A 26,392-nucleotide genomic window follows, 5' to 3' on the forward strand; every position below is an offset into this window, starting at 1 on the left:
TGCCTTTAATCAAATATACATATGGAATATTTTAACTTTTATAAGTGTCCAAGAACTTTTTGTGCTGAGTGTATATATGTTCAGTCAATCCACTAGTCCATATGGAGAGACTACTCTGCGCGCAAATCAATAAATCAATCTTGATGTCAGTTCAAATTGTAAAAGTCTGCAGCAAAATATATTGCAGGATATGGAGACCTCCATTTGGAGAGACCTTGCAGACAGCAAAAATACTTCAAACATCTTAATAGTCTGGAACATGAAAATCCATGATTATGCTTTTTGTGTTCAAATTTCTCACATCCATCTTCGGAATACGGGTTTCAGACCATAAAGATGTCATCAGAATTCAGAAATGAAAAGTTCCAACTCTGCATGAAGAGGTTTTGTCCCAATATGTACTGAAGTGTGGTTAGACCTATCTGACAAACCACTTATTGAGTGCCTTAAATGTCAAGCATCATATCACATGAAAAAATCTGTTAGGCTTTTTTTTTTCGTCTCACATGTGCAGTAAAAGAAGCCACATTAAAACCCATTGCTCAGACCTCATATTCTCAACCCCAAAACCACCCTACACTAGATCGTACAGCATATGAAGTGACACTGGCAATAGTATTGTTCTAAAACTTTTAATACTGGATTTCTAACATGGTACAAGTTTTAACAACTATATGAAAGGTTCAAAGCAGTATATGAATTCTTTGAATTTCCTTCCTTTTGATCCTTTTCTCTTCTGTATTCAATTCAAGATTTATGATTCTTGTGAATATGGGGCCAACTCATCCACACTAACTATCTGTAATTTGCAAGGCGATCTTTTTTTTAAAAGGTGTTGATTTGTAGTAGACCTACCACACATCGAGGTTTGAAAAAAAAATGAGTTGAAAAAAGATTATGCTTCTACATGTCCCTTTATAAAAGTTTTGAATTTGAAGCTCCAAGTTTTAAGTTACATTTTTTAGACTGCAACATGAAAAAATAGATGCCTGCCTGTTTACAATATAGGCCTAATATCTTCTTTTAATGAAATGAAGGTGATGTTGTATCTTTAGAAATTGAGGTCTTTAAATGTCCACAGAAACAATTAAATTTTTACATGGAATTTTCAACACAGACAAATATGGTAATAAAATAATGTATCTGCACTGTGCACACAAGCCACAAGTGGGTGCCAATATCAAGAAAATACGCACGACTAGTGTACCTGTACTTCATATTTGTCAAACTTTTAAGTGTCCATGATTTTCCAAAGCAGGAAAATGTAGGTTTCAAGACTTAATCAATCTGGATACTAAAGAAGCATGGTCTACAAATATACTAACTGTAGGATGGTCAATAATGTGAATATTGAATGAAGTAGTTTATTGGCCTACAGTGGCATATCTTGAGGCCAATGGGGGCGAGTGTCTCAATGCCAAATGGGGATGCAAAAATAACTTAATTTAACGTTTACTCCAGATGGTAAACAAGCATTGAGACCATTAGTGTTAGATGTTGAAAGAGAGTCCCACATCAGCATTTAATACCTTGATGTCAACTGTTGGAAGAGGGCTCAATTTCAGTGATATCCTGGGTGTGTCTTCTCCTAGATACGCCTTCGGACGTTCGTATTTGTACATATTTACAATGGATGCAATGTTTCATCATGATTTGACACTCGTATCTCTTGACTTGTAGATGACTCCTCTGCTTTTCAGCTCTTGCTTCATGCCTTTGGGTAGCTCCCCCGTTACAGATACCGCATAACATCCTTTGACACAACGATCTAAAATAGAAAGCAAAGAGGATAATTATGAGCTGATGGAATGGCAGGGAGACAGTGTAGCCGGTTATGGGTTGTGGCTGTCACCATGGTGAAGGAGGCCATTTAACACAAAGCTTAGCAGTTGATGATGATTGCTTTTCATTAATGATGGCACATACATGTACAGTGTGCAAAACCAGTTAATCAGTTGTAAAACTCTGGACCCTGGGCTTTTGTAAGCTGTCCTAATATTCAAGAACAATCAATAGTCTTTTAAAAAGCCCTCAGAACAGATTAGTTCTATAAATTCACAACCAAAAGATGAAAATATAAAGCTACAATTACTTTGTATTTTACTTGTCTAGGTCCATTGAGATTTTTTATCTTGAAAGGTGGAATGTGTTAAAAAAAGGGGGCAAGCCAATAATACATTTACATGAGAATAATAAGGCTAGGATTTTGTTTAAAATAGGAGTGGGCTATAAATGGGTGATTTTTGGTTTTACTGTGGGAACAGTTTTTTTGTGTTCCTTTTACCTTATCTCAACATGAAATAACAATATTTTTTGTCTCAGGTCCGAAAAAAAATTGTGCCGGGCCAAAATCCAAAATGGCTGCCACAACCCCCCAAAATCAGTTTTGGCCACAACTTCTTTATTTGGTGGTCTTTTTCTCTGGTTTTGGTGTCTATTCATATGTTTTGGGGGGCAGGCAATTTGTTTTTCCTATAATTAGCACTTTTAAATGTTTATTTGTATAGTTAAAAGGTAATTAAACCTAAATTTTCCAATTTTTATAGCCTTTTTTCAGTCAAAAAGTAGGTTTTATCGTCCTGGAGTTCTTGGATATTAGATAGTACGAGGTCAACAATAGCAAGCAGCTTCATAGAGCTATATTGCTTTTATTCCTCTACTATAGGTTTTACGGATATTTGTGAAATATATCTTATTAAATAAAAAAATATTAATTATCCATAGGGGCTATACAGTAGGCCTATACAATGTACTGTTACTGTACATACTACACTGCTCATGTATCCATGCATTGACCACCATGACATAGGATAAGGCCTGTATATAATCTATAGTGTCATAGAAATAAGCTCCTAAGGTTTCAAATTAGATTGTGATTGTGAATTTGATTGCTTGTCAGCTGATGTACATGATGAAACCAGCAACGTAAATTGCACATGAAAATATCACACATATATATTACATCACATATCTAGCCATATCTTCTTCATTTTGAGGCTTTTTTTTACCTGGTTGTGGTGTCTAACTGGCCTATGTTTATGGGGTCAGGTAACTATCATGGTAACGTTGATTAACAGCTAATCAGAACCAAGGATTCCATGCAAGTTACCATTAGGTTAAGTTAACATAATGGTATTATTTTATGCAACGGGGCCCAGAATAGCTACAGTGTAAATGTCATGATGTGGGCTTAACCCTAAATCTCCCGGGGTATTTTGATTCTTGTCATTCCCGGGGGGGGGGCCATTATGGCCCTCCCTTACTTAAGATCTCAGCGCCGATCGCGCGAGCGACGCAAAAATTTGCACGCTGGTAGTGTGCGATGGAATCTACAAGGCTGTATGGTAAAATTTTCCAAAATAATGAGATTTTATTTTATATGAATTAATTATGCTAATTTATGCATAAATCATACTTTTTGCTCTAATTCACTAAATAAAGCTCCTAGAATGCTAATTTTTGGTAAAAATTTTCTTTGTAGCATTCTTAACAATCGTAACTCAAAAAAACTTTGGTTTGGAAATAAATTTCTTATGTATTTTATTGTTTTATGAATTTCTTATGTATTTCTTTGTTTTTTACTTTTTGTGTTTTATTGTTTTTTCAATGGAAATTGTTCCAGACATAATTCTGATCATAAACAAGGCAAAATTAATTAAGTTTAATCAGTAAAAGTAGAAATAATGATACATTTATGAATTTTGCCTAAATACGCAATTTGCATTGGATTTGTACATGTAATCACGTTTATGAGCAATTTTGGGTCTGACATGCACTTGCATAATGTTGCGTAATGTCGTAACCGCGTACCCGGGCATCACAAATTTGGTCTCAAAATTTGCGCGAGACTTGAATGTAAAAGTCAGTGAGCTGCAGATATATCGCGAAAATTGTTGAGGGGGGGGCATTATGCCCCCCCCCCCCCCCGGGAGAATTAGGGTTAATTACCTTTTGCTGACCCCTGAATTTAAAGAGAAATTCCAGTAGTTGCAGTAAACACTGATTTCATGAGAAAGTCTGTAAAACAAGGCTTAATTGTCAGTATATCATCGAGGATCTAGATCTGGTACTGTTACATTAACTGAACTTTGTGAAATCTTGAAATCTACGCTGAAAAATGTTCACGCCGAAGATCCCCAACACAGATAAGCGCACGTGGGACAATGCATAATTATTGCTTAGGGCGTCGGGCCCGACGCCCTACCCGATTCCTGTGCTTATTTGCTGATTTCTCAGCAATTACACAATTTCTTCCAGAATTATTTGGCACATGCGTTTTATTTATACAAACAGACACTTTGGTGGTCATTTCAGTGGATTATGTACGAACTCATTTTGATATCGTTACCAAAACTAGCATTTACCTTTAACAAAACATGGACTTAGTTTCTGGAAAAAAACATATCTTCAATTTCTGTGGCATCTAATTCTAAACCTAAGAGCTCATTTCTACATGAATAACACTAAGTTTATACAGGCCTTGTCATGGTGGCAAATGCATTCATGCAGTGCAGCATTTACAATGCATTGTATACTGTATAGCCCTTATGGATAATTAACAATTTTTTATTTAATAAGATATATTTCACAAATATCCGTAAACCCATAGTAGAGGAATAAAAGCGATATAGCTCTATGAAGCTGCTTGCTATTGTTGACCTCGTACCATCTAATATCCAAGAACCCCAGGACGATAAAACCTACTTTTTGGCTGAAAAAAGGCTATAAATATTGGAAAATTTAGGTTTACTTACCTTTTAAATCTACAAATAATGGTTTAAAAGTATTTATTACAGGAAAAACAAATTGCCTGCCCCTAAATACATATGAATTGACACCAAAACCAAAGAAAAAGACCATTAAATAAAGAAGTTGTGGCCAAAACTGTGATTTTGGGGGGTTTTGGCGGCCATTTTGGATTTTGGCCCGGCACACTTTTTTCTCGGAACTGAGACAAAAAATATTGTCATTTCATGTTGAGATACATTACAAGGAATAAAAAAAACTGTTCCCATATTGAAATTACAAAAAAAGTATTTTTGACCCATGTATAGCCCACTCCTATTTAAAATAAGGCATGCCACCTTTCTTTTCTCAAATTTCAAAATCAATACACCTTGTACCTTGATGCTTAATAAACAGAAGGGGTCTTAATTCATTGTAAATATGCTGGCATTTAACCAAACTAAGTATATTTGCTGGAAAAGAAAACCTCATAACAAAACTTTTTATGTGCAGTAAAGCAAGAAAAAATATAAGTTTGAAGATGTTTAAAATGCAAAATCAAAGGCATACCAGTACATCTGTTCCATCCCATCCCATATTATCACCCTAATCATTATAATAAATGAAAAAGTTACATATCAACATAACTTACACTGTATCAATAGAATAATTGTTTCAACATGCTTTGCTACAAAACTCTTTTTGAGAAAAGAATTTGATGGTCTGCTATTGTAACCAAGGAGAAAACATGGAACAAAGTGATACTTACTTATCCTCTGCCACTTGGCTACCCAGCTATCTTCAGGACTCATCAAAGAAATCAGACTGGAAGAGAAAAAAAGACAATTTTTCATTTACACTTCTCAGTTCAGAATTGTGAATAATGTTGCATTGATGAGTGGATGAATGAGTCTCTGCTATCTTCACAAATTGGATGTATCATATGTCAGTATCTTTACAGGGATGACAGAACAGTGTGGGTAATTGCCCCTATGATTTTCAACTTCATATTGAAATAAAGCAATGGCCAGTATTCTGAAGTCGGTTTAACTCAAACTCAGGTTTAAAGTTGTGGTTTAAGTATGGATAGCCAATTGTTACATAAATCACTAACAGCAGAGATATATTACAGCTCATTTGGCTCTCAAAGCATTGATAATTGTTTAGGAAGTATGAATAGATGATTGTCTTCACCATTGATGAATCAGGAAAGAGCAAAGTAAACCTAAGAAACATTTTGACACTTTTGGTTTCCCATTATTTTAGCACAGAGTTAGACCATGGTCTAAATTAAACCTGACTTCAAAATACGGGCCAAAGAAAAGATTAACCCATAAAAGGTATAAAAGTATGTTTAGGTTCCCCTTTGAGCCAAGTAAATCACTGTTACAAAAGTAAATGAACAAAAAGAGATGAAAAGGATTATTATGGAAATACAAAGAGAAAAAAAAATACTGTGAGAAATGAATCACTGTTGAAAATCATGGCCCATTTGTACTTGTATATTGCAAGCAATAACCAAACAGCTGGTGCTGTCAGAGGAAGGATTCTACAGACCTGAATCTCAAAAACTATCATCTAACTTGTTTACGTACAAAACTTTTATAATCAATAAAAAATGCAAAAGAATAAAATCTCTTGTGACAGAAGGAGCATGTAGTGACCAGCAGCATTCATTGAATGTATACTTACCCATCAAATGTTGGACTTGTACAATCAAATACCATATCCCTGTTGTTTTTCATCTGTAAGAACTCTGCACAATTGTCACATCCATCAGTCTCAAATTGGTCAGCAGTCTGAAAATTGTTACAATGTATGGATTAACCCAATGAACACTTGATGGCCCTTTTCACGGATTAGAAAAGAACAGTGCAAGGTGCAGCACACACCCAGGGGTGGGCAGCATCGTAAACTTTCAAATGTGCCAGTGCAAATTACAAAGTTCAGTATTAAAATCAACAATGGTAAAATAATCACTAGAGGGTATTCATTTGTAAGCTAGTGAACACTTTTTGCGAGAGTGATCACGAATTTCCTTGTTGACCATAGTAGATTGCGAGACAAATGAATACCCTCTAGCGATTATTTCAATCCGCAATAATGAACCTATTTAGTATTAATGGTGAAATAGGTAGGAAAGATTGGGGTAAGTTGAAACATTGTAATTTTTTAAACTCCTATAAATAAATTGATGTAATATCAGAACTGCCCTCTATTGCCAAGATTACCAACAGCCATCCACCATATTACAGACAACACATGTGCAACAAGCCTGGCAGAGGCGGACCGTGACCCGGAGGAGCCAAAGCATTGGAGGGGCACAGCATTGTTCACATACAATACAGTGCCCCTCCAATGCTTTGTCTCCTCCGGGTCACTGTCCGCCACTGAAGCCTGGTGAAGTTGGAAAGGAATGTTTGATTTTTCACCTTCTGAGTATTTTTTTTTGTTTTTTCAGAAAGGTTTATTATCTCAAAGTTTAAAGATCAAGTTGGCCAGTTTGAGGGTTCAATAGACAGTTGTACATACCAAGCTACAAAATAAGGTTATTAATGGCATAAGTTGGAACACTTGAGACGGTCTTGTTCGAGGTTTATTTTTTTTCATTAACCATCAAAGAATTAAAGCTTTTCATGGGGTACATTTGTAGTCCTTTTATGATTTAAGCTGATATATTGTTTCTTGAATAAAATCTATTTGGATATTACAGCTATTTTTGTCAAAAAGTTTCCATATACAGTCCGACCTCTCTAATCCGGCCTCCCCTTAACTGGATCTCTCTATTATCCGGGCACACACTTGCCGAGATATATATATATATTTTTTTATTCAGTCTAGTATGTGAGGACATGAGATTTCAATCTAAACCCAATCCTATACACAAACTCACTTTGATTACATATATTTTCCAATATAGTCTTTCTACAAGAAAATTATTTTTCATGAAAATATCTCACCCAAATCACAGAAAGAACTTAGGCATGATAATTTCCAGTAAATCAGGGCACAGCGAAAACATTTCATCACGTTTCTCTTTTGCTTCCCGGGAAAAACAACACATGTCTCGCTAGCTAACATTAGGCCTCAATACAGACAGCGCCATCTATTATGTTTGAGCCTACAGTCAGTGTTACAATGGTTGACATTGCAAAGCTGCAACACCCGCCGCGATGATCGAATTGTAAAACTTAGTTTAATCAAGCCATTCTCTTTCTTTCGAGGAATGCTCGATGTATACCTCAAACATTTTAGCAGGTAAATTATCCAAGTTTTTGCCATCGATCAATTTCATTTCCATAAAAATACGTCCTATAATTTGCACTGACACTGCAGTGAATACTGTCTGTATGCCCTCTACAATAGATAATTTGTAGCTACATGTACCGCTGTTGGCCTGGGAAGGCAGCCAGCAGCGCAGCTGCGTGTATTTGATATTGGGTCTCTAAGATCTGGATAAACATCGGGCAAGTCTCTTCCATCTTTTAACAATATTTTTCAATATTTTTTTGATGAATTCTTGTTTAAAAATAACGAGAGCGTAGAAATGTCGGGAATGAAGTTTTATCCCATGTCCATGATTTAGGGCTAGATCTTTTAGAACTTCAAGTAGATATCTCGGGGGCGAAAGTTTCAGGTTTTGGCGGCCTACACGCACGTGAATATATACGAATACCTGGCTTCATTGAGAGTAACCTTACGTCAGTAAATGATTTTTACTCCCTAGAAGCCGCCTGGCTAGTGCTGAGGTAGTCACAGCATCAACAATCAATGGCTTCAAGACAAAGACGAGTTCTGGTCTGCGTGGCATTATGTTCAAGCATGGGAATAGGCCCTTTTCATTTCAACACATTGGCACAGCACATTGCACAAATAGCAGACTCAGTTTCAAACTAAAAATTTTTTTATATAAAGATTCCAAGCAAGGAAGGCAACATGTCAACATAGACCTGGCTGGATTCTGGAAACTTGACTTTTCCAAGACCAAGCTAGGAAGACAACAAGGTAGACCTGGAAACTTGACTGCAAGAACTGTATTTTTCCAGTAGATGCGGTATAAGGTATAAATTCGCCCGAGGTATGATCAGGGGGGGGGGGCACTCGAGCAAAAAAGTGGTAGGGGTGTGCCGCGGGCGAGACAAAAAACGGGGGCTCCCTGGGTTAGTACACTCATTCAATGAACAAGGTTATGATATAACCTTGTTCTCAGTTATATCTCCATGTGTGGCAAAATAAGGGTGGCAATGTTTGGCTTATTTTCTCTTTTTCTTTGGGGCAAATGCTTGATTTTTTTACACCGACAGTTTTCATTACACCTACAACTTGGCTCCTATTTAAATTTGATTCTTTAAATCATTTTTTTCTTAATTAAAAATAGAGATCAAAAAATTAAAATTTTCTTGCCATATTACTTTCCACCAAAAATATGCCCAAAATTCAAGTGTTTGAGCGCTCTAGTCACTAGTGAATACAAAAATTATTCCCAAGTTACTAATGAAAAATAAATTGCAACTGTATGGAAATTAGTAATTTTGGTCTCAAAAGTGATATTTTAATGATTTTTTAAAGTGTGTGCTCTGTACAACATTGGCATACCTATAGATTCCCCACAGGCAGTAGAGGCGCACGGCCAATATAGGAGACTGTCTCCAATGTGGGAGATTATCTCCAATATCAGAGACTTTTGTGAAGAATTTGGGTATCCAATTTGAATTTCAGAGACGGTCTCCAGTTTTGGAGACCAATTTCCTTTGTTTACATTTGCTGCAAAAGGATTACCTTGGCGGCTAATAAAAATGTGATAAGCAGATTCCTCATGAAAAATTACCCCTTTTCACCGTCTACTTTAAAAATTCACCGTCTACTTTTGTTTTGATAAGGATTTTTGTTGTCAATCACACACAAAACAAATGGGCTTCTGACCTCAGTGAGACAAAATTTTGGGTGGAAAAAATCATGCTTTTGTTGTTGTTTCTTTTGTCCTTTTGCAAAGCAAGTCTCCAATGCAATGTGGGAGATTGTCTCCCCTATTGGAGAGTCTCCCATATTGGCCGTGCGCCTCTACTGACAGGCAGGTGAGGGTGGTAGCAGTGAACAAGTGGGTTAGCAATGAAGTAACCCAGGAAGCTCCCGCCTGCGCAGCGGGCCGGGCGGGAGCTCAATTGCTGCGTTCGTTCGGTCTATTCGCGCACGCCGGTACGTGACAAGAGAATGAACTGAAAGTTTCTTTCAACAGATACCTTTACAAGTGAGCAAACTAGGCACGCCCTAAGGCCTCGCATTCCAGTTGGTACAACATCCATTTTTATGGCGTTAATGAGTGGTATTTCTCGTTGGAATGGCCAGAAATGTATCCGTAAGTTGATCCTTATTTCTGATCCTGATCCTGGACCTTCGCGTAATTTTTGCTTGTAAGGTGTCTCTAAAAAAAATTACATGAAAAAAACAGAAGATCTTAATACCCTAACAACACGCCTCAAATAAACACAGTAAACAAGAAGAAGGAGAAGATGAGAAGAGGGGGGGGGGAGGAGGAGGAGAAGAAGAGGAGAAGAAAAAGAAGGAGAATAAAAAGAAGAAGAAGAAGGAAAATAAAAAAAGAAGAAGAAAAAAAAGAAGGTGAAGAAGAGGAGAAGAAGAAAAAGAAGAAGAAGGGCTTCAGCCCTCCTCACTTTTTTTTTCCAAAACCGTGTAAAAAAAAGTAAAATTACTATATGATTGTGATTTTTGGCATGGTCAGTCCCATTGGCGGCGGAAGCAAAAAAATTAGAGGGGGGGGGGGGGTCCACCTTCAATTTTGTCATGGACACAGGTAAAAAAAATTGACAAGCAAAAAAAAGTCATCAACCTAAATTTTAGGGAGGGACCAGAGACATTTTAGGGGGGTCCACCTGAATTTAGGGGGGACGCAGGAAAAAAATTCACAAGAAAAAAAAAGGTAATCAACAAAAAATTTAGGGGGGACCGTCCCCCCCCCTCTTCTGCCACCTATGGTCAGCCCCCCCCCCCCCCCACTTGGAAATCCGTTCCGCGGCCCCTGTCTAATGGTCATGGAATGAAGAAATTGATCCTATCGTCATCGGATTTGAACACTTTCAGATTCAGATTCAGATTTTATTTCCAACAGAAATAGCAAATATACAAATCATTTTCATACATTTTAACAAATATTTACAATACATTAATGATAACATATAAAAAAAAAAATACAAAATATTTTATAGAAAAAATTATAATACTTTGGAAAGAAAAGTATCTGTGGAAATGGGGGATTCACTCAAAAGCATCGCTTGTATAATGTGAACCCCCCTAAAGGAAGAGAATAGAGGAGAGAGAGAGAGAGAGACGCAATGGTTGCTATTTGCCTACGAAGATTTACAGAATAGATGAAAAAGAACAGGATAACTCACAGAACAAGACAAAACGAAGAAATAATAAAAATAAAAAAGAAAAAACAAAACAGGACGACAAAAGTAGAATAAACGTAAAATAGAATCAGGACAAATTACGACCGAAAAGAGAGGATAAAACAAAATGATAAAGACAAAAACATAACTTGAAGTCTGAGAGGAGATGATAACAAGCGGGAATTAGTAATGAAGACCTCGGTAGGATTGAAGTAAGAAGTTTTTCAGTTTTCTTTTAAAAGAATGTATGGAAGGGCTGTTTTTTATGTTAATGTCGAGGGAGTTCCAAAATCTAGGACCATCGAACATAAATGTACTCTTTGCCAATAAAGTTCTAAAACGGGGTAAATGAAATTCGTTAGATTGCCTAGTAGGGTAATTATGAAAAGACCGATTAAGAGGAAACATAGAATCAAATACACGTGGAAGTGTGTTTTTGTCAAATTTAAACATAAATTGTCCTAAATGAAATAAGTATAGGTCGCTTATCTTCAGCAATTTGCTATCAAAAAATAGTGGGTCAGTGTGTGAACGAAAAGCTGAATTATGAATAACACGAAGGGACTTCTTTTGCAGTAATAACAGTCTATCTAAAATGGTTTGGTGGGTGCTGCCCCAGGCAAGTATCCCATAATTCAAGTAAGGCAAGATCAGGGAAGAATATAGCATTAAAAGTGATGACGACGAAAAATGATATTTTAGTTTATTGATAATGCCAATATTTCGCGAAATAATCTTACATATACAATCTATGTGGTATTTCCAGGAAAGCTTATTATCAACGGTAACACCGAGAAATTTAATGAATGTGACACTTTCTAAATTAGTGTCATCTAAAACAATGTCCATGGGAAGTGTATCAATGGAATTGCTAAATAGCATATATTTAGTTTTAAGTAGATTAAGAGACAATTTGTTGGATCTTATCCATTGTGTGACTTTTAAAAGTTCATTATTAACAGTATTTACTAAGGTATATGGATTTTTATGGGAATAAAATATATTAGAATCGTCTGCAAAAAGAATGAACGAAAGGATATCAGATGATTTACAAAAGTCATTAATATAAATGATAAATAATAAAGGGCCTAACAGACTGCCTTGCGGGACTCCACAATTAATGTATTGCATGTTGGATGCATGACCATTCAAAGATACAAATTGACGTCTGTCGGACAAGTAGCTTCTGAACCACTCCAAGGCCTTCCCGCGCACACCATAATGAGAAAGTTTATGTAATAAGATATCATGGTTAATGGTGTCGAAGGCCTTGGAGAAGTCCAGAAAAATGCCGACTAAATGTGAGCAATTATCAAAAGCGTGGGCCACTTTATCAACGAAATTCAATAGTGCATGTTCTGTGTTGTGTTTTTCTCTAAATCCAAACTGAAAGTTAGAAAAAATATTGTGAGATTTAAAAAAATCAATTGTTTTGCTATAAACCACTTTTTCTAAAATTTTTGACAAGGATGATAATAAAGAAATTGGGCGATAATTACTGACACTTAACTTGTCACCCTTTTTGTACAATGGAATGACCTTGGCAATTTTCATGCGATCAGGGACTTGACCGGAGGTTAGAGAAAGGTTAAAAATATATGTCAAAGGATCGATAATTTCAGATATTATACCTTTTAAAATAAAGTTATTGACATCATCATAACCAGGACTTTTTTTATTATTCAAATTAGATACAACGTCAGTAATATCTTTTTTGACTACGGGAGTGAAAAATATTGAACTAGAATTAGGTGTACCTAGGTAATCATGAAAGTGTTTTGTTGAAGGGGGGATGTCTCGAGCTAGGTTAGTTCCTATAGATGAAAAATAGTCATTAAAAATATTAGCTATATTTTCAGGATCACCAATAATATCACCGTTAGACCTAATTTCAGTTATATCGGACTTGTTACTGGATAAATTCATGGCTTGTTTAAGAACTTTCCATGTGTTTTGAATGTCGTGTTTATACAGAATTATTTGATCAGTAAAATATCTTTTCTTTGCCAAACGTATTGTTTTAGTTAAAGTATTCTTATATGTGGTGTATTTAGTTTTTGCCTGAAGAGTACCTTTAAGTTTGGAATTATAATATAAACTGTTTTTTCTGTTGATTGAACGCAAAAGTGCTTTGGATATCCAAGGAAGTCTCGGTGATTTTTTGTAGTTAGTTTGTTTATCTTTTACTTTTGGAATATGCTTGTCTAATTCACTGTTAAAAATATTAAGAAAGTTATTGAAGCATGTGTTTACATCGTTATTGTTATAAATAGGCGACCAGTCAACAGATTCTAACGAAACACCCAATCTTGCAAGATTCTCGGGAGTAGGTCTCCGCCTTGATGGCTTGGAAGGATTAATACACGAATTTTTAAGGGGAAAATGTGACATAATGGGAAAATGATCTGTCAGATCGGATAGTATTATTTCAGAATCAGGAGACGGCATGATGTTACAAAATATGTTATCAATAAGGGTTGCAGAGCGATCTGCAATGCGAGTGGGTTTTGATATTAATGGCAAATATGAAGAAGTCAAAAATGTTTCAAGAAATTCATGGGCAGTATTGTTGCTGTCATGCTTCAATATATCGATATTAAAATCTCCTAATATAAAAACATCTTTGTTCACCAACAATGGATTTCTAACTAAGTTAGAAAGATAAAGTAAAAAATCATTGTGGTTGGAATTTGGTGGTCTATATATAACACCTACAATTATATTTTTGGAATTTAGGACATTGATTTCGATAAAAAGTGACTCTACATATTCATTCATAGTAGTGATTTCGTCATGAATTTTGTATTCATAATTGTGGGAAACATATAACGCAACACCACCGCCATGTCTATCTTTCCTGTTATTAAAAACGAAATCATATTGATCTAATGCAAATGGAATATTGGATTCATCAGTTAACCAAGTTTCTGTAAGTCCAATAATGGAAAACGAATGTCTAGATGAATTATTGTCTAAAAGCAGTTGGAACTCTTCGAAATGTTTATTTATGCTTCTTATGTTTAAATGTAATAAAGAAAAAATATCTTTGGAGAATTGTTTACTAGTGTTTTTGAATTGAAGTTCAGTGATGTATTCTGATGAAGGATTGCGAATTAAGTCATGATCAGTGTGAAAATCTAGAAGTTCTGATGATGCATTGATGTTGTTTGCTACAAAGTGGTTGTACGCCAAATTAGCCTGAGGGTTGCCATTTGAATTATGTGTATTCAAATTAATGGAGAGGTCATCATTACTCAAGGAATAAAACGGCATATCAGTTAAAGTATTCACGGAAGTACAGTTAGTGTCTCAACATTCACTACTACTTTCGGCATTGAGTTGGTAAAAGAAGAGTAATTAAAATAAAAGGTCCTGTGTGGGAACAAATAAGTAACAGAGATACATAGAAACACGAACACATAAAAACAAATAACGAATTCATAAAAGTTCGAGAGAGGGCAGCATTTAGCAGAAATCTTCGTAGGCAGAGCGGACAAACGCGTCAGAGAGCAAAGATGGTAAACATACATCATTGATAATTACTGGAGAGATGCCCAAAGAAAAAAATCAATATAAGAAATGCAAATGATGAAAAATAACGATAACCCCATACAGGTTGGCAAATAACAAGATTAAGCATATCAATATAAGCAAAATCCATATTGTGGACATGAAAAGAGGCGACAATAATTTTTGCCACGTACAATTGAAAATAGATAAAATTGTTGCTGTTGCTAATTTTGGTAAAGACATGCAAACAGGCAATTTTCTATGAAAAAAAATATACACCAGAGCAATAAATACATAACAAAGGAGAGTACGCTATACCAGGCCAATCAATACCAATCAGCCAGTCTAAATTTTAAAATTCATGAAAACACAAGAGAAAATTGGCAATGAGCATTTTAAAAGCTTCCATGAAAGCAATGAAAAATACAAGAGCGTCGCTTAGCCAAAGACAAGCTATACTTAAACCGGTCAGGGTCGAACATTCACATTTGAATAAAGCAATCTCAATTGAGTCAAAGTATGTTTAGAGAATGCATTATTATGACATAATCGGGAAAAAGGCGTGTAACAAATGTACGATTAGAAACATGCATCAAAGTATTGAACAATGAATAACAAACAACAAAAAAAACGGAGATAAAAAAAGTCGAGGAATACCCATACTAACCAGGGTCTGGTATTCACATATGAACAAGGTACTTTCATGCTTATTAGGAATGGCATTGTTGTTCTTTTTTGTAAATGAATGTGGTAAAAGCTTACAAACAAAATTATGCAACGATCGCTTGACCAGAACCAAGCATGCAATTTTCACTACCCATAACAATTGGGATCTGGAGTTCTGGCCAAATGCATGCTTAGAGAAAGTGATCATTGTTGCCATTTTATAAGTGTGAACAACAAAGGCATGCAAACAAGGCAATGTATATCGATAAATAGGCGATGGTACATCAATAATGACATTTTATCAAAACACGCGCGGGAAATCGTTGAAAAGTCATTTCAAGAAAAAATACATTATAACATAAAGCACTGGATAACATTTTGAGGCGCTCATCCAAAACCGAGCGGAGCCCAAAACCAACCGATACTGCCTTTTACATTCAAACTTTAATTACCCCCAATTATAATGCACTGCTTAAGAATGTGGTTGTTATGAACAGGGTAAATGCATGCAAGCGAAACAATTCGTAAGTTGCAATTATATCCAAAGGGAGAATGCCTGAAAACACGCGGGAAATTGTGAAACACAAAGGCATTTCCCCAAAACATGCGATAAAGCGCGAGATTGATGAAAGGAACATTATATTCCTAAGGACATTGCTCGGCCTTGGTTGACTACCTGAATATAGTCACCAAAACCGAGCAATGCCCATACCAACTGGATTCAGGTGTACATAAACAATTACCTCCATACATTCGTTGAAACAGCCCAAAACATGCAATTAAAATATATTATCGCTCAACCAAACCGAGAAATGACCATACCAGTCAAGATTAGGACTGGTGTTCGCAATATAACATCCTTCAAAACATGTTTTAGAAGAAGCGGTAATTGTCACTTTGAATAAAAGACAATGTAGAGTCATTCGAATAGATCAATCTTATGTATAATTTGGCGATGGCGCTTAAAATACTTTAAACGCGCGGGAAATTGCTTAACAAAAAAAAATCCGAAAGCATGCAATTAAAGCATTATAAAGCATCGTCCAACCAAAACCCAACGATTCCCAAACAGAGTCACGTTTTTAAAACTGAGCTATAATTATCTTTAATGGAGCCCTGAGAATGTCATCATTGTATTTGAGAAAATGAACAAGGTAATGGCATGCAGTCGAAAATACATTCCTATGTCTTGCAATTTAGTGTACATGGGTGTTTGTTTACTGGGTCGAAAATATACTATGAAAACATTGAGCATTTCCGACAAACGTATAACAAAGCATTAAACATGGTTTAGGTGCAACGCCCAACCAAAGCGACCTACGCTATTTCGCCCAGAAAAGACATTCACATTACTATATATACATACATGTTTTGTTTTTTTTAAAAGAGAAACCGAAAATTTGAATATGAACAGGGTAAAGGCATGCAAACATGTATAATTACCAATTCATCACATGCAGGAAAACGCATGGGGGCAACGCCCAACCAGAACTGAGCGAAACCCATACCATCCAAGGTTTAGCGTTCACATCTAAATTATGAATTGCCCCCCCCCCCCCAAATCTCATCAAAGGAATGAGATAGTCGGATCACATAAAAAAATACAAACACTCAAATGTATGCATAATGAAGTACATAATAGATGGTATACTTTATTTCAACTTGGCATGTTTACACACGATAATATTGCATCAATTTATGTGATGTTGGATGTTTAAAGGTATGCAGTGCATGAGAAGTACAAAACAAAAAGGGGGGGTCACAGTGTATGTGATGAGATGGGCAATCAGGTTAAGAGATGCTTTAACAAGCGATGTCAATACGACCCAACTGTAGGGCATGCACATTTTTTTGAGCAAGAAAATTGCCCTATAAGGAAAATCAATTGTGCAGATGAAAAACCAGGCATATTCATGTCAATTGACATGCAAGTTATTTCTATTTAGAATAAAGGGAGGAACTATGAAAAGTAAAGCTGAATATCAACAGTACTAAACACATCCATTATTCTCTTGTTCATTTTTTCATGGTTATTGAGAGACGAGTTTATTATTCAATCTTATATAAAGATTAAATTGAAGAGTGTTAAAGGGAAAGCATACCCCGAAGAAAACCCTGCTGCAAAAATAGCAGAAAAAACAATAAAAAAATACTGGCGAAGGTCTGAGGAAAATCCATCAAAGAGTAAGAAATCTATTAGAGTTCAAAACTCTGGATTTGTGACGTCATAAACGAGCAGCTGCCCCATGTGTTATGTAATATAAAATGTATGAATTTCAAATTTTGTATGATTCCTGATGACTTAATTTTGTTTTCTTTTCATGATCTGGTGTGAAACGATTTGTCTATTGATATACAAAAGTTACAGTGAAAACCATTTTCAATTTTTTGAGAAAATGACATTTCATTGATTTTTTACCATTCGCTATGTAGGAATGCTGCTCGCACATGACGTCACAAACGAAATAATTGAAATTCTAACAACTTTTTAATTATTTGATGATCTTTTCCCAAACCCCGGCAATACCCCTCACTATTCCCTCCGCCATCCCCACAACAAACCTTTTGTCAGGGCGAACCTCCCCTTTAAACCCAATTGTGAGGTTTAGTGCCCAGTGAAACATAATTTATAAAATAAGCATAAAAAACATGTAGACATAAACGCTATAAGTTTCAAATTTGCATACAGCAAGCAACATTATGAAATACTTTTTTGGGTTATCATTCATTACAATGAATTTGATAGTTATCAAATTTTCTTACCATCAGTCAGACAGACCAACTAACGTTGTCAGAGACAAACATGAAAATATGTGATTTTACATACATATCAAAATGACAGGTCGACTTATGGAAGGATGAATATTTTCAGTTTAACGGGTAAAAGAGCCTGTCAAATAAACATCGTACCGTGGTCGTGCCATAAATGCAAATTAACAACAACATTCAACTGAGTTATTAGAGGAGTAAAAAACTATAACCAAGGTATCGGGAAAACAGTTAAAGTTTTGTCAATAGCATGATTAACTGAGAAATACACGAAAAAAAGAAGAAGAAAAAAAAAAGAATTGGCATTCGAAAATGCAATGTTCGCTAGGCATAGCGTTTACCTTTTTGGTTGTTGTTGCAAAGTTGAGCTTTTTTTGGGGGGTTGTTGTTTGCATCTACAGGCACGTTTTGCACGAGAACAAGTGAATTGATACACAGAACTTTCGTCTTGCAAAAACCAATTCAAATAGTAATTTTCTTTTTAATAACGAATATTGACGAATACATCATAATAAAACAAATTCAGATACATTTAAATGAGAAATTTCTGTACTAGGCCCATGCATGATATCCTTGTAATGAATATGTTTTACAGCAAACGACATCGCTTATATAAAAAAAAAGGGTTCAGTACAACAAAATGCTGGCACATTCATAGGTCTATTCGTTCCTACCAAAAAATGTTAGTGTTTTTTAATTATTTAATTGTCCTTGTTATTTTTTAACGATTTGGACGAATATTGATGATATTGGCTATTTTCCGCCGCATTTCTAAGTCGACTCCCATTCGATGCTTGTATAAGTCACTTGATTATTTCTGCCGCATTTCAAAATCAACTCCTTTTCGATGCGAGTATAAATCAGTTTCTTATGTCTGCTGCATTTTATTGAATCAACTCCTATATCACTTTATTTTTAATGCCGCTTTTCAAAGTCAACTCCTTTTAATGCTTATGTAATTTACTTTATTAAGGATCGATTATGGTAAAGATAGCGTGAAAGATAACTTGCCTTATCCTGTCCACGTATCCCAAGCGGTAGGTTGCGATCCACTGGCGGAGGCATGGCGGGTTTGGAGGATTACCTTGGATCCGACAAGACGAATTCGCGTCGAAACTTTCTCTTGCCGCCGGAGTCGATAAGCTTCTGCGGCAAGGCGTCCGCGTTCCTTCTTCAGCTTAGGGGGGAGGTCACTGCGGATGGTGACGCGAGAGAACATCGGGACACTTGTCGCCTGATGAGCTGGGTTTGGTAGATTAGACTCGGGGCCTCTCTGGCGCGGTTGAGATTCAAAGGCGCGAAGTAGGCGGTCTCTGTCAAACATCGACGAAAAACGGATGATGATCGGGCTAGGTCCGGGCTCTTGCTGGGGTTGGCCGACTAGTTGCTTAACGTTTCCGTTGCGAGGCTTGGGCAAACGATGGGCGTTTACTAGGGGTATCTTCCGGGCATCGTCTGGGGCGATCCTTAGGAAGTGGCACAAGATTTCCTGGACAGTAGAAACAATGTTTTCATTTAGCCTGTCGGGATCCGTAAACGAGAAGATTCTGCTTCCGATGATGTATCTCGATTAGCGTTAGCCTTGTCTCAATCTCCTCCTCCTGCTTTTTTATTTTTTCCTTTAGAAGTGGGATTTCGTTCTTTTCCAGGGCAGACACTTTGTCAGTGACGAAATTCACCTTCTTATCAACTTCAGAAATTGACTTTTTGGTTTCAGCTAAATCACACTTGATGGTAACTAATTGGCTCAAAACGCTATCCAGCTTTCCTGACAAAGATGAATTCATTTCGGCCATGCTAGTAAGCACTCGATCTGAGCCCGCATCAGTAACGTCGCTCAAGTCAAACGTTGAGGCAGAGTCACTTGCCGGAGGTCCGGCCGTAGGTCTTTCACGTAACTCGGTATCAGCAAGATCAGCGGCGTTATAGGTAGCCATACCTGATACTGAAGGTTTTGAAGGTTTAGGTTGATTCTTTCCTTTGCGTTTGGTTTTAGGTTCGTTAGCTTTTCGTAGATTATAAGTAGACTTCTTCGGCGATAAATGTTTACTCATAACGATGAATTTATGTGCCACCAAAATGTAGATTACAAATGCATTTCTCAAAGTAGGTTTGAATTTAGCGGGCAAGAGCTCCCCAGAGACGCGTCCGTTCGCTACGAAGGCATGACCTCGGATTTGAACACTTATATCTGACGTCTATAACTTTTGGCTACCAGTGGCAATTGTTTTAATCTTCTCGATCACTTTAACTTTTCTAATTTTTGTTTTGTTCCTTTGTTTTGTACATGGTTACCAATTTGTGTGTTCTAGTGTGTCTATCAGCGTGCTGTTTATAATTTAAATATGAATGCAATATCGCGTATGTTGTCTCTATCTTAGATGAAAATTCATATCGGCAAAATTAAATACACATGATGCCTTTAAAATTGCTTTCTTTGTTAATCAAACTACCAATGTGAATGAAAATTTTTCGATGATTCATTTTAATTGCAGAAGTTTATTGAAAAATTTGGATGATATTATTGCATTAATTAAGTACCTATCTAATAAGTTTTCCATAATTGGTGCAAGTGAAACTTGGTTAAAGACGATAGTGTGAATCAGAGGCGTCGATTATGGGGGGGCAGGGGGGGCGATCGCCCCACCAATGAAAATATTGGGGGGGCAAACATATCGTTTTGCCCCCCCAATAATTCCGCATGTGCTAAAAATAAAATAAGATTGTAATGTTACACAGAAATCAGCAAGCGAGATTGAGATACACAACTCGTTCTTCGTCTAAAATCGTGCTCAAAATGTCCACTTTTCAGATTGGAATATCAAAAAATTTCAGCTCGCGCTCGCATCATTTCTGTAACAAAAACCTATACTCTCCATGATTAAATAGGTGAATATGGTCCCGTTTTCAGTTCTAAACCTCAAAAAGAACTCCCACTTCGACTTGCAATAATCTTTTGTTGGATATATATATCTTGTTCTTTATTCAAAACGTCCATTAAACTCAATTTTTTTTCAGATCGAAATATAAAAATTTTCAGCTCGCGCTTCGCGCTCGCATTAATTAATTTATTTATTTATTTATTCATGTTTTATTTATAACAAATGATAAAATGAGGTGGAGGGTAGTTCGGTTCAGTTATAAAACTGCTTTACAACGAAGCCCTCCGCCTTTACAAACATAAAATAGAACATAAACATGATAATAAATATAAATAAATACAAGTGAAAATTAACATAAAAAGTTATAATCTATGAAATAAACAAAAAAAAGAAAACAAATAAACAAAAAAGAAAGAATACTAGAAGATACTTTGTTATAATAAATGTTTGGCCAATAGGTAACCTCGTTTAAAAGAATTTATAGAATTGGTGGATTGAACTGAAAATGGGAGTTTATTAAATAGGGAGCTTGCTTTATAAGAGAATGACTTTCTTTTGAATTCAGTTTTGGGGAATGGAATGTCGAGGAGAGAATTTAGTGCATAGCGGGTACAATATTTAAAGGTGCGATAAGTAATAAGCGATTTTAAATAGTTAGGGGCGTTTACATTAATTATTTTAAATACTAATAAACAGTAGTGATATTTTAGTCTTTGTTCAACGGATTGCCAATTTAGGGTTGTAAGAAGTGTACACTGCGGTGTATTATAATCCTTATTTAATATTAATCTGGCATATCTATTTTGTAATTTTTGTAGTTTGGAAAGATTTGTTTTTGAACAACTTCCCCATGCAGTGCAACAATAATCAATATGTGGTAAAATTAAAGCAAAATATAAGGTTACAAGAGTTTTATGGGGTATTAATTGCTTTATGCGGCGAATACATCCAATTGTACGTGATATTTTATTACATATATATCTTACATGGTCAGACCAGGTCAGTTGCGAGTCAAGTATAATACCAAGATATTTCATTTTATCAACACATTGCAAGTGGTTATCGTACAATTTGATCTTGAATTGGTGATTATCTAGCTTTCTTTTAGTGCCAAAAGGCATGACCATGGTTTTCTGTGGATGAATATACATCTTATTAATATCAAACCACTTGCATATTAAATCAAAGTCATTTTGTAAATTCAATTGAACTTCAGAAAAGTTATGAGAATTGTTAAAAATAACGGTATCATCTGCATAGAGTGAAATTTTGGAATTTTTATGAATTCTTAAGTTGTTAATATCGTTAATTAATAATTAATGCTGGTGAGATATGTATATATATATATATATATATATATGTGTGTGTGTATGTGTGTATACATATATATATATATGTACACATATATATAGGCATATGTGTGTGTGTGTGAGTTTGTTTTGTGTGATCGAGCGCTTTTGGAAAATTGATTCATGATTTTGCCCCCCCAATCTGAAAAATGGATCGACGCCCATAGTGTGAATGCAATAAGAGAGATGGAGGAGTCAGTATATATATTGGGCATGATCTTGTTTTTAAATCTAGAAAAGATGTTGAAATTAATGATGTGTAGGTTGAAAGCATTTTGTCGGGGAGAAACTCCCACAGAATAAAATATTATATAAGGAGCTTTTTATAGGCCACCAGATCAATCAGTTTCTTTGTTTTTAGATGCAATTGATAATTATATATTTTCCATATAGTCTGAGGAGTGAAAATGTAAAAGTCTATATTTCCTTGGTGATTTTAACATTGATCTATTAAAGGATTCCTCTTCTCAACATATTAATAGGTTCTTAGACATTTAGATAACAAATTCCCCATTTCCACCAGGGTGACCAGACGTCCCGTATTTCCCGGGATTGTCCCGTATTTTGATCCTGTGTCCCGGCGTCCCGACAAACCCTTCCCGGGACGCCTATTTGTCCCGTATTTCAGAATATATAAAAAATGTAGTTTTAAAAGTGACGAATTTTCATTAAATAACCAACAGCTGACGAAGCAGGGACAACAATTAAATCCATAACTGTAAACTTTTGCAAGTTCTGCGGTGATTTCTTGCTAACCCAATACATTGCAAACGAACTGGCCTCCAGCCTGTGTGTGGCAGGCTACCAGCTAGGCATGTAGGATCGAAGCAAATTCTCAATGGTGCAAACAATCTCACATAATAAACAGTTTCCACCAAAATAATCACAAAATCGGCGGGAATTTCTTATAATTATACTATGGATTCTCAGATTAATGATTTGGAGATGTAATCGGAGGAACAAGTTATTGACTTTTCATAGATCTATAGTTGTTTCAGCTTTCGTTTTGGGTCTTGGTGTGTACGATTTTTTGTTTACTTGAAGTTTGAACTTTTCCATTTTCCTTTCTTTTATATATACCCTATCTTTTCTGCTTGCCCTTTTTGTTCCATCTATCTTTATTTCCTATCTTTCTTTCCTAGACATTTTCTTTTCTCTCTCTCTGTTCATTTTTCTTTCTTTCCTTCTTTCTCTTACTTTCCTTCTTTATCAAATATTCTTTTTTATTTCCTACATTCTTTCTTTCCTTATAATTACCGTGGCTTCCTTCTCTCTTCGTCTCCTGTTTCTTTTTGTTCTTTCTCTCCTCCCATTATTTTCTCTTTTTTGCGTTCTCTCCTCCCTTCATTTTTCCCTTCCGCTCTTTCTTCCTTTTTTATTTTTCCCTTATTCTTTCTTTCCCTACCTTCCTTCCTCCAGTTTTCTTCTTTCTTTATGTCAAAGAATGAATGGAAACATGATTATTTCCTTCATTATTTCTTCCTCCTTTTTCTTACCCCCCCCCCCTTTAAATCTCTCCTTTATTTTGTCTTTCAGACATTTATTCATCTTCGCTTCCTTTCTTTCTTTTTTTTCTTTTTTTTCTTTCTTTTCTTCTTTCTATATTAATTTCAAAGAATGACGGAAACTTTACATTTTATCTCTTTTGTTATTTCTTTCATCCTTCTTTTATTCTAACTTTCTGTTATTTTTTTCTTTTTCCCTTATTTTCTTTCCTTCTCTACTTTCTCCTTTATTCTTTCATTCACCTTCTCTTCCAATTCTTTATATATTTTTTTCACAAGTCTAATACTTTGTGTGGGCTTCTTTGTTGATCTTAATTTGTCAAATGTCCCGTATTTCATTTTGTGAAATCTGGTCACCCTGATTTCCACTGATACATTATTCCACTCGTGTAAGTTCACATTCGGCAACATTAATTGACAACATTTTCAAAATTATTTAACAAAGCTGTCGAGTGGAGTAGATGATAGTCTCCCTATATAATGTATATGTCATAGTCTGATTTTTTAAGGGTAAGAAAAATTATATTTTGAAAAGGACGATACATGAAGTTAGCATTAGCAAGTTTTATCAATGTTTAGAGCAAATATCCTGGAACTTATATGAGAAAGACCCAAGCCTTGCTACAATAATTAAAAGTACGGTTTCAAAAAGATCATTTTCTAAAACATGGATTGACAAAGAGTTGATTAAAAAGATAAAGAAAAAGTGGAAAGCCTATAGAAAATTCTTAAAGAATCCAACTAATTATATGAAAAAAAAGTTTATAGGCCCAAAGGAATATAGGAACATGGTCAAAAATGAAATGAAAAAGAAAAAAAATATGCTTACTTCAAAAATAAATTCAATAGTAACAAGAATAATATAAAAGTGACATGGAAAATTGTAAATCAAGCATTCGGATCTCGATCTAGTAAAACGTATTCCAACACATCAAACTTTAATATTATTACTGATAAAGATCATATGTGTGATATTTTTAATAACTATTTTGGATGTTGATATCGGTTATAAGTAATCTTACTAATACTGAACATCATTCTGGTACTTATCAACAGTCAGACTTTTCATGGAATATCCGTTCTGCTTATTTTACTCCATTAACTTGTATATGAAACATAGAATAATATTTTTTTATTTTCTTTAGAAACGGAAGGAGTACAGGGCCGGGTGCAGGGTATGATGAATTGATGTTAATGTTGTTCAGAAAATAATTCCAATCATTTGTTTACCTCTTTCTTCAATTTTTTATTTGTCTATTTCCAAAGGTCTCTTTCCAGATAAGTGATAAGTGAGAGTGTAAATAAATCTAATTGAATAGAAAAGATGGCAAGATCGCGGCGTCATCTTTTAGAAGAGATGATCAGATTGGCAAGATCTTAGATCTCGTCGTGTCTATACATTTTATAAAAGAGATTATCAGACAGCAAGGTCTTGGATCTTATCATGTCTACATGCATTTTTGAAGAGATGATCAGATGACAAGATCTTGGATCTCATCATTATCTACATAATAATTTAAGAAGAAATGATCAGAAGGCCAAATCTTGGATCTCGTCATCTTGTGGGAGAGATGATCAAATGGATCTCGGATCCTAGATCTTGCCATCTGATTAACAGGGGCATAATATCGTATGGCCCGTAATGGTATGAACATTATTTTTTTTGTGATTTTTACTGGGGGCATAGCATGGCGCACTCAGCAAAAAGTTGCTTGATATACGTCCCGAGCGGGCGAAGCGAGCAAGAAAAAAAAATCACCTTTTCATAAGAACTTTTAGATTGATTTTGACATGGTATTCAGAAAATAACATCATACCTTACATCTTCCTTTTCCTTTTCTTTCATCTTTTCTGATTTATTCTCGGTTGTAGAGCTTTAATTGGGGGCCAGTGCTATGCAGATCTGGTCCGGGGCAATGCGGGGGGCAACGGCGGCACCAGGATTTGTAACCTAGGTGGAGGCAAAAAAGAGACATAGGGGGAACACTCAAACCTTTTTGCCTATTTCTCAAAATCGAAAAATTAAGAAGCGCGAACTATTTTTTTTTATTTAAGACTTGAAAAGTGATCTTAAGGATTGGCTGTTTGCATTGGGTAGTGGAGATGATATCTCACCAAATAAATAATGCGAGCGCGAAGCACGAGCTGAAAATGTTTGATATCTTGAGATGATGACTGGACGTTCTAAGCACTTTTTGTATCCATGAACTGGATGGCTATCATAAACAATTGATGCGAGCGACGGTAGCGCTCGGCTGAAAATATTTCATTTATGAGTGAATAATGAAAGCTCTAATCGCGAGAAGCAGATTGACTTCAATGGATCTTATAAGCCCCACGTCTCAGTCAGCCAGTCGCGCGTAGCGCGAGCGACATCATGATTTTTTTATAATGACCTGAAATATTTATGAGAGTGACGAAAATTGTTGGGAGCTAACAGTGAAGGGATTAGAAAATTTTCAAAATTTAAAGAATGAAACAGCTGCTGTTTTGAAGCAGTGCAGCTTTGAGACAACATTTAAACTCCTATACATGATTTTTCGAAATTTCGGGGGGGGGGAACTCACTGAACCAACATC

The 26,392-nt window shown here is 35.6% G+C and overlaps 1 protein-coding gene across 1 annotated transcript; it reads right to left on the bottom strand.

The window, feature by feature from the left end:
- Window positions 1-616: 616 nt before the first annotated feature.
- LOC121406939 (transcription elongation factor SPT4-like) lies at window positions 617-19,401 on the bottom strand. Its single transcript, XM_041597814.1, has 5 exons — window positions 19,162-19,401; window positions 9,966-10,145; window positions 6,418-6,524; window positions 5,495-5,550; window positions 617-1,768 (listed from the first exon to the last, which is right to left on the bottom strand). Exons 1-5 carry the CDS (start codon window positions 19,399-19,401, stop codon window positions 1,647-1,649), a joined length of 705 nt encoding a protein of 234 aa, XP_041453748.1. The 3' UTR covers window positions 617-1,646.
- Between the last annotated feature and the right edge of the window lie 6,991 nt (window positions 19,402-26,392).

The sequence above is a fragment of the Lytechinus variegatus genome, chromosome 2 (genome assembly GCF_018143015.1).
Source record: "Lytechinus variegatus isolate NC3 chromosome 2, Lvar_3.0, whole genome shotgun sequence".
Classification (NCBI taxonomy): domain Eukaryota; kingdom Metazoa; phylum Echinodermata; class Echinoidea; order Temnopleuroida; family Toxopneustidae; genus Lytechinus; species Lytechinus variegatus.

Excerpts from the sequence above, each read along its gene's own strand:
- LOC121406939 (XM_041597814.1), bottom strand. The coding sequence starts at position 19,401 with ATGTTTGACAGAGACCGCCTACTTCGCGCCTTTGAATCTCAACCGCGC. Across the intron at positions 6,525-9,965 it reads TAGTTTGCTCACTTGTAAAG|ACTGCTGACCAATTTGAGAC; the intron begins GTATCTGTTGAA and ends AACAATTTTCAG. Across the intron at positions 5,551-6,417 it reads ACAAGTCCAACATTTGATGG|TCTGATTTCTTTGATGAGTC; the intron begins GTAAGTATACAT and ends TTTCTCTTCCAG.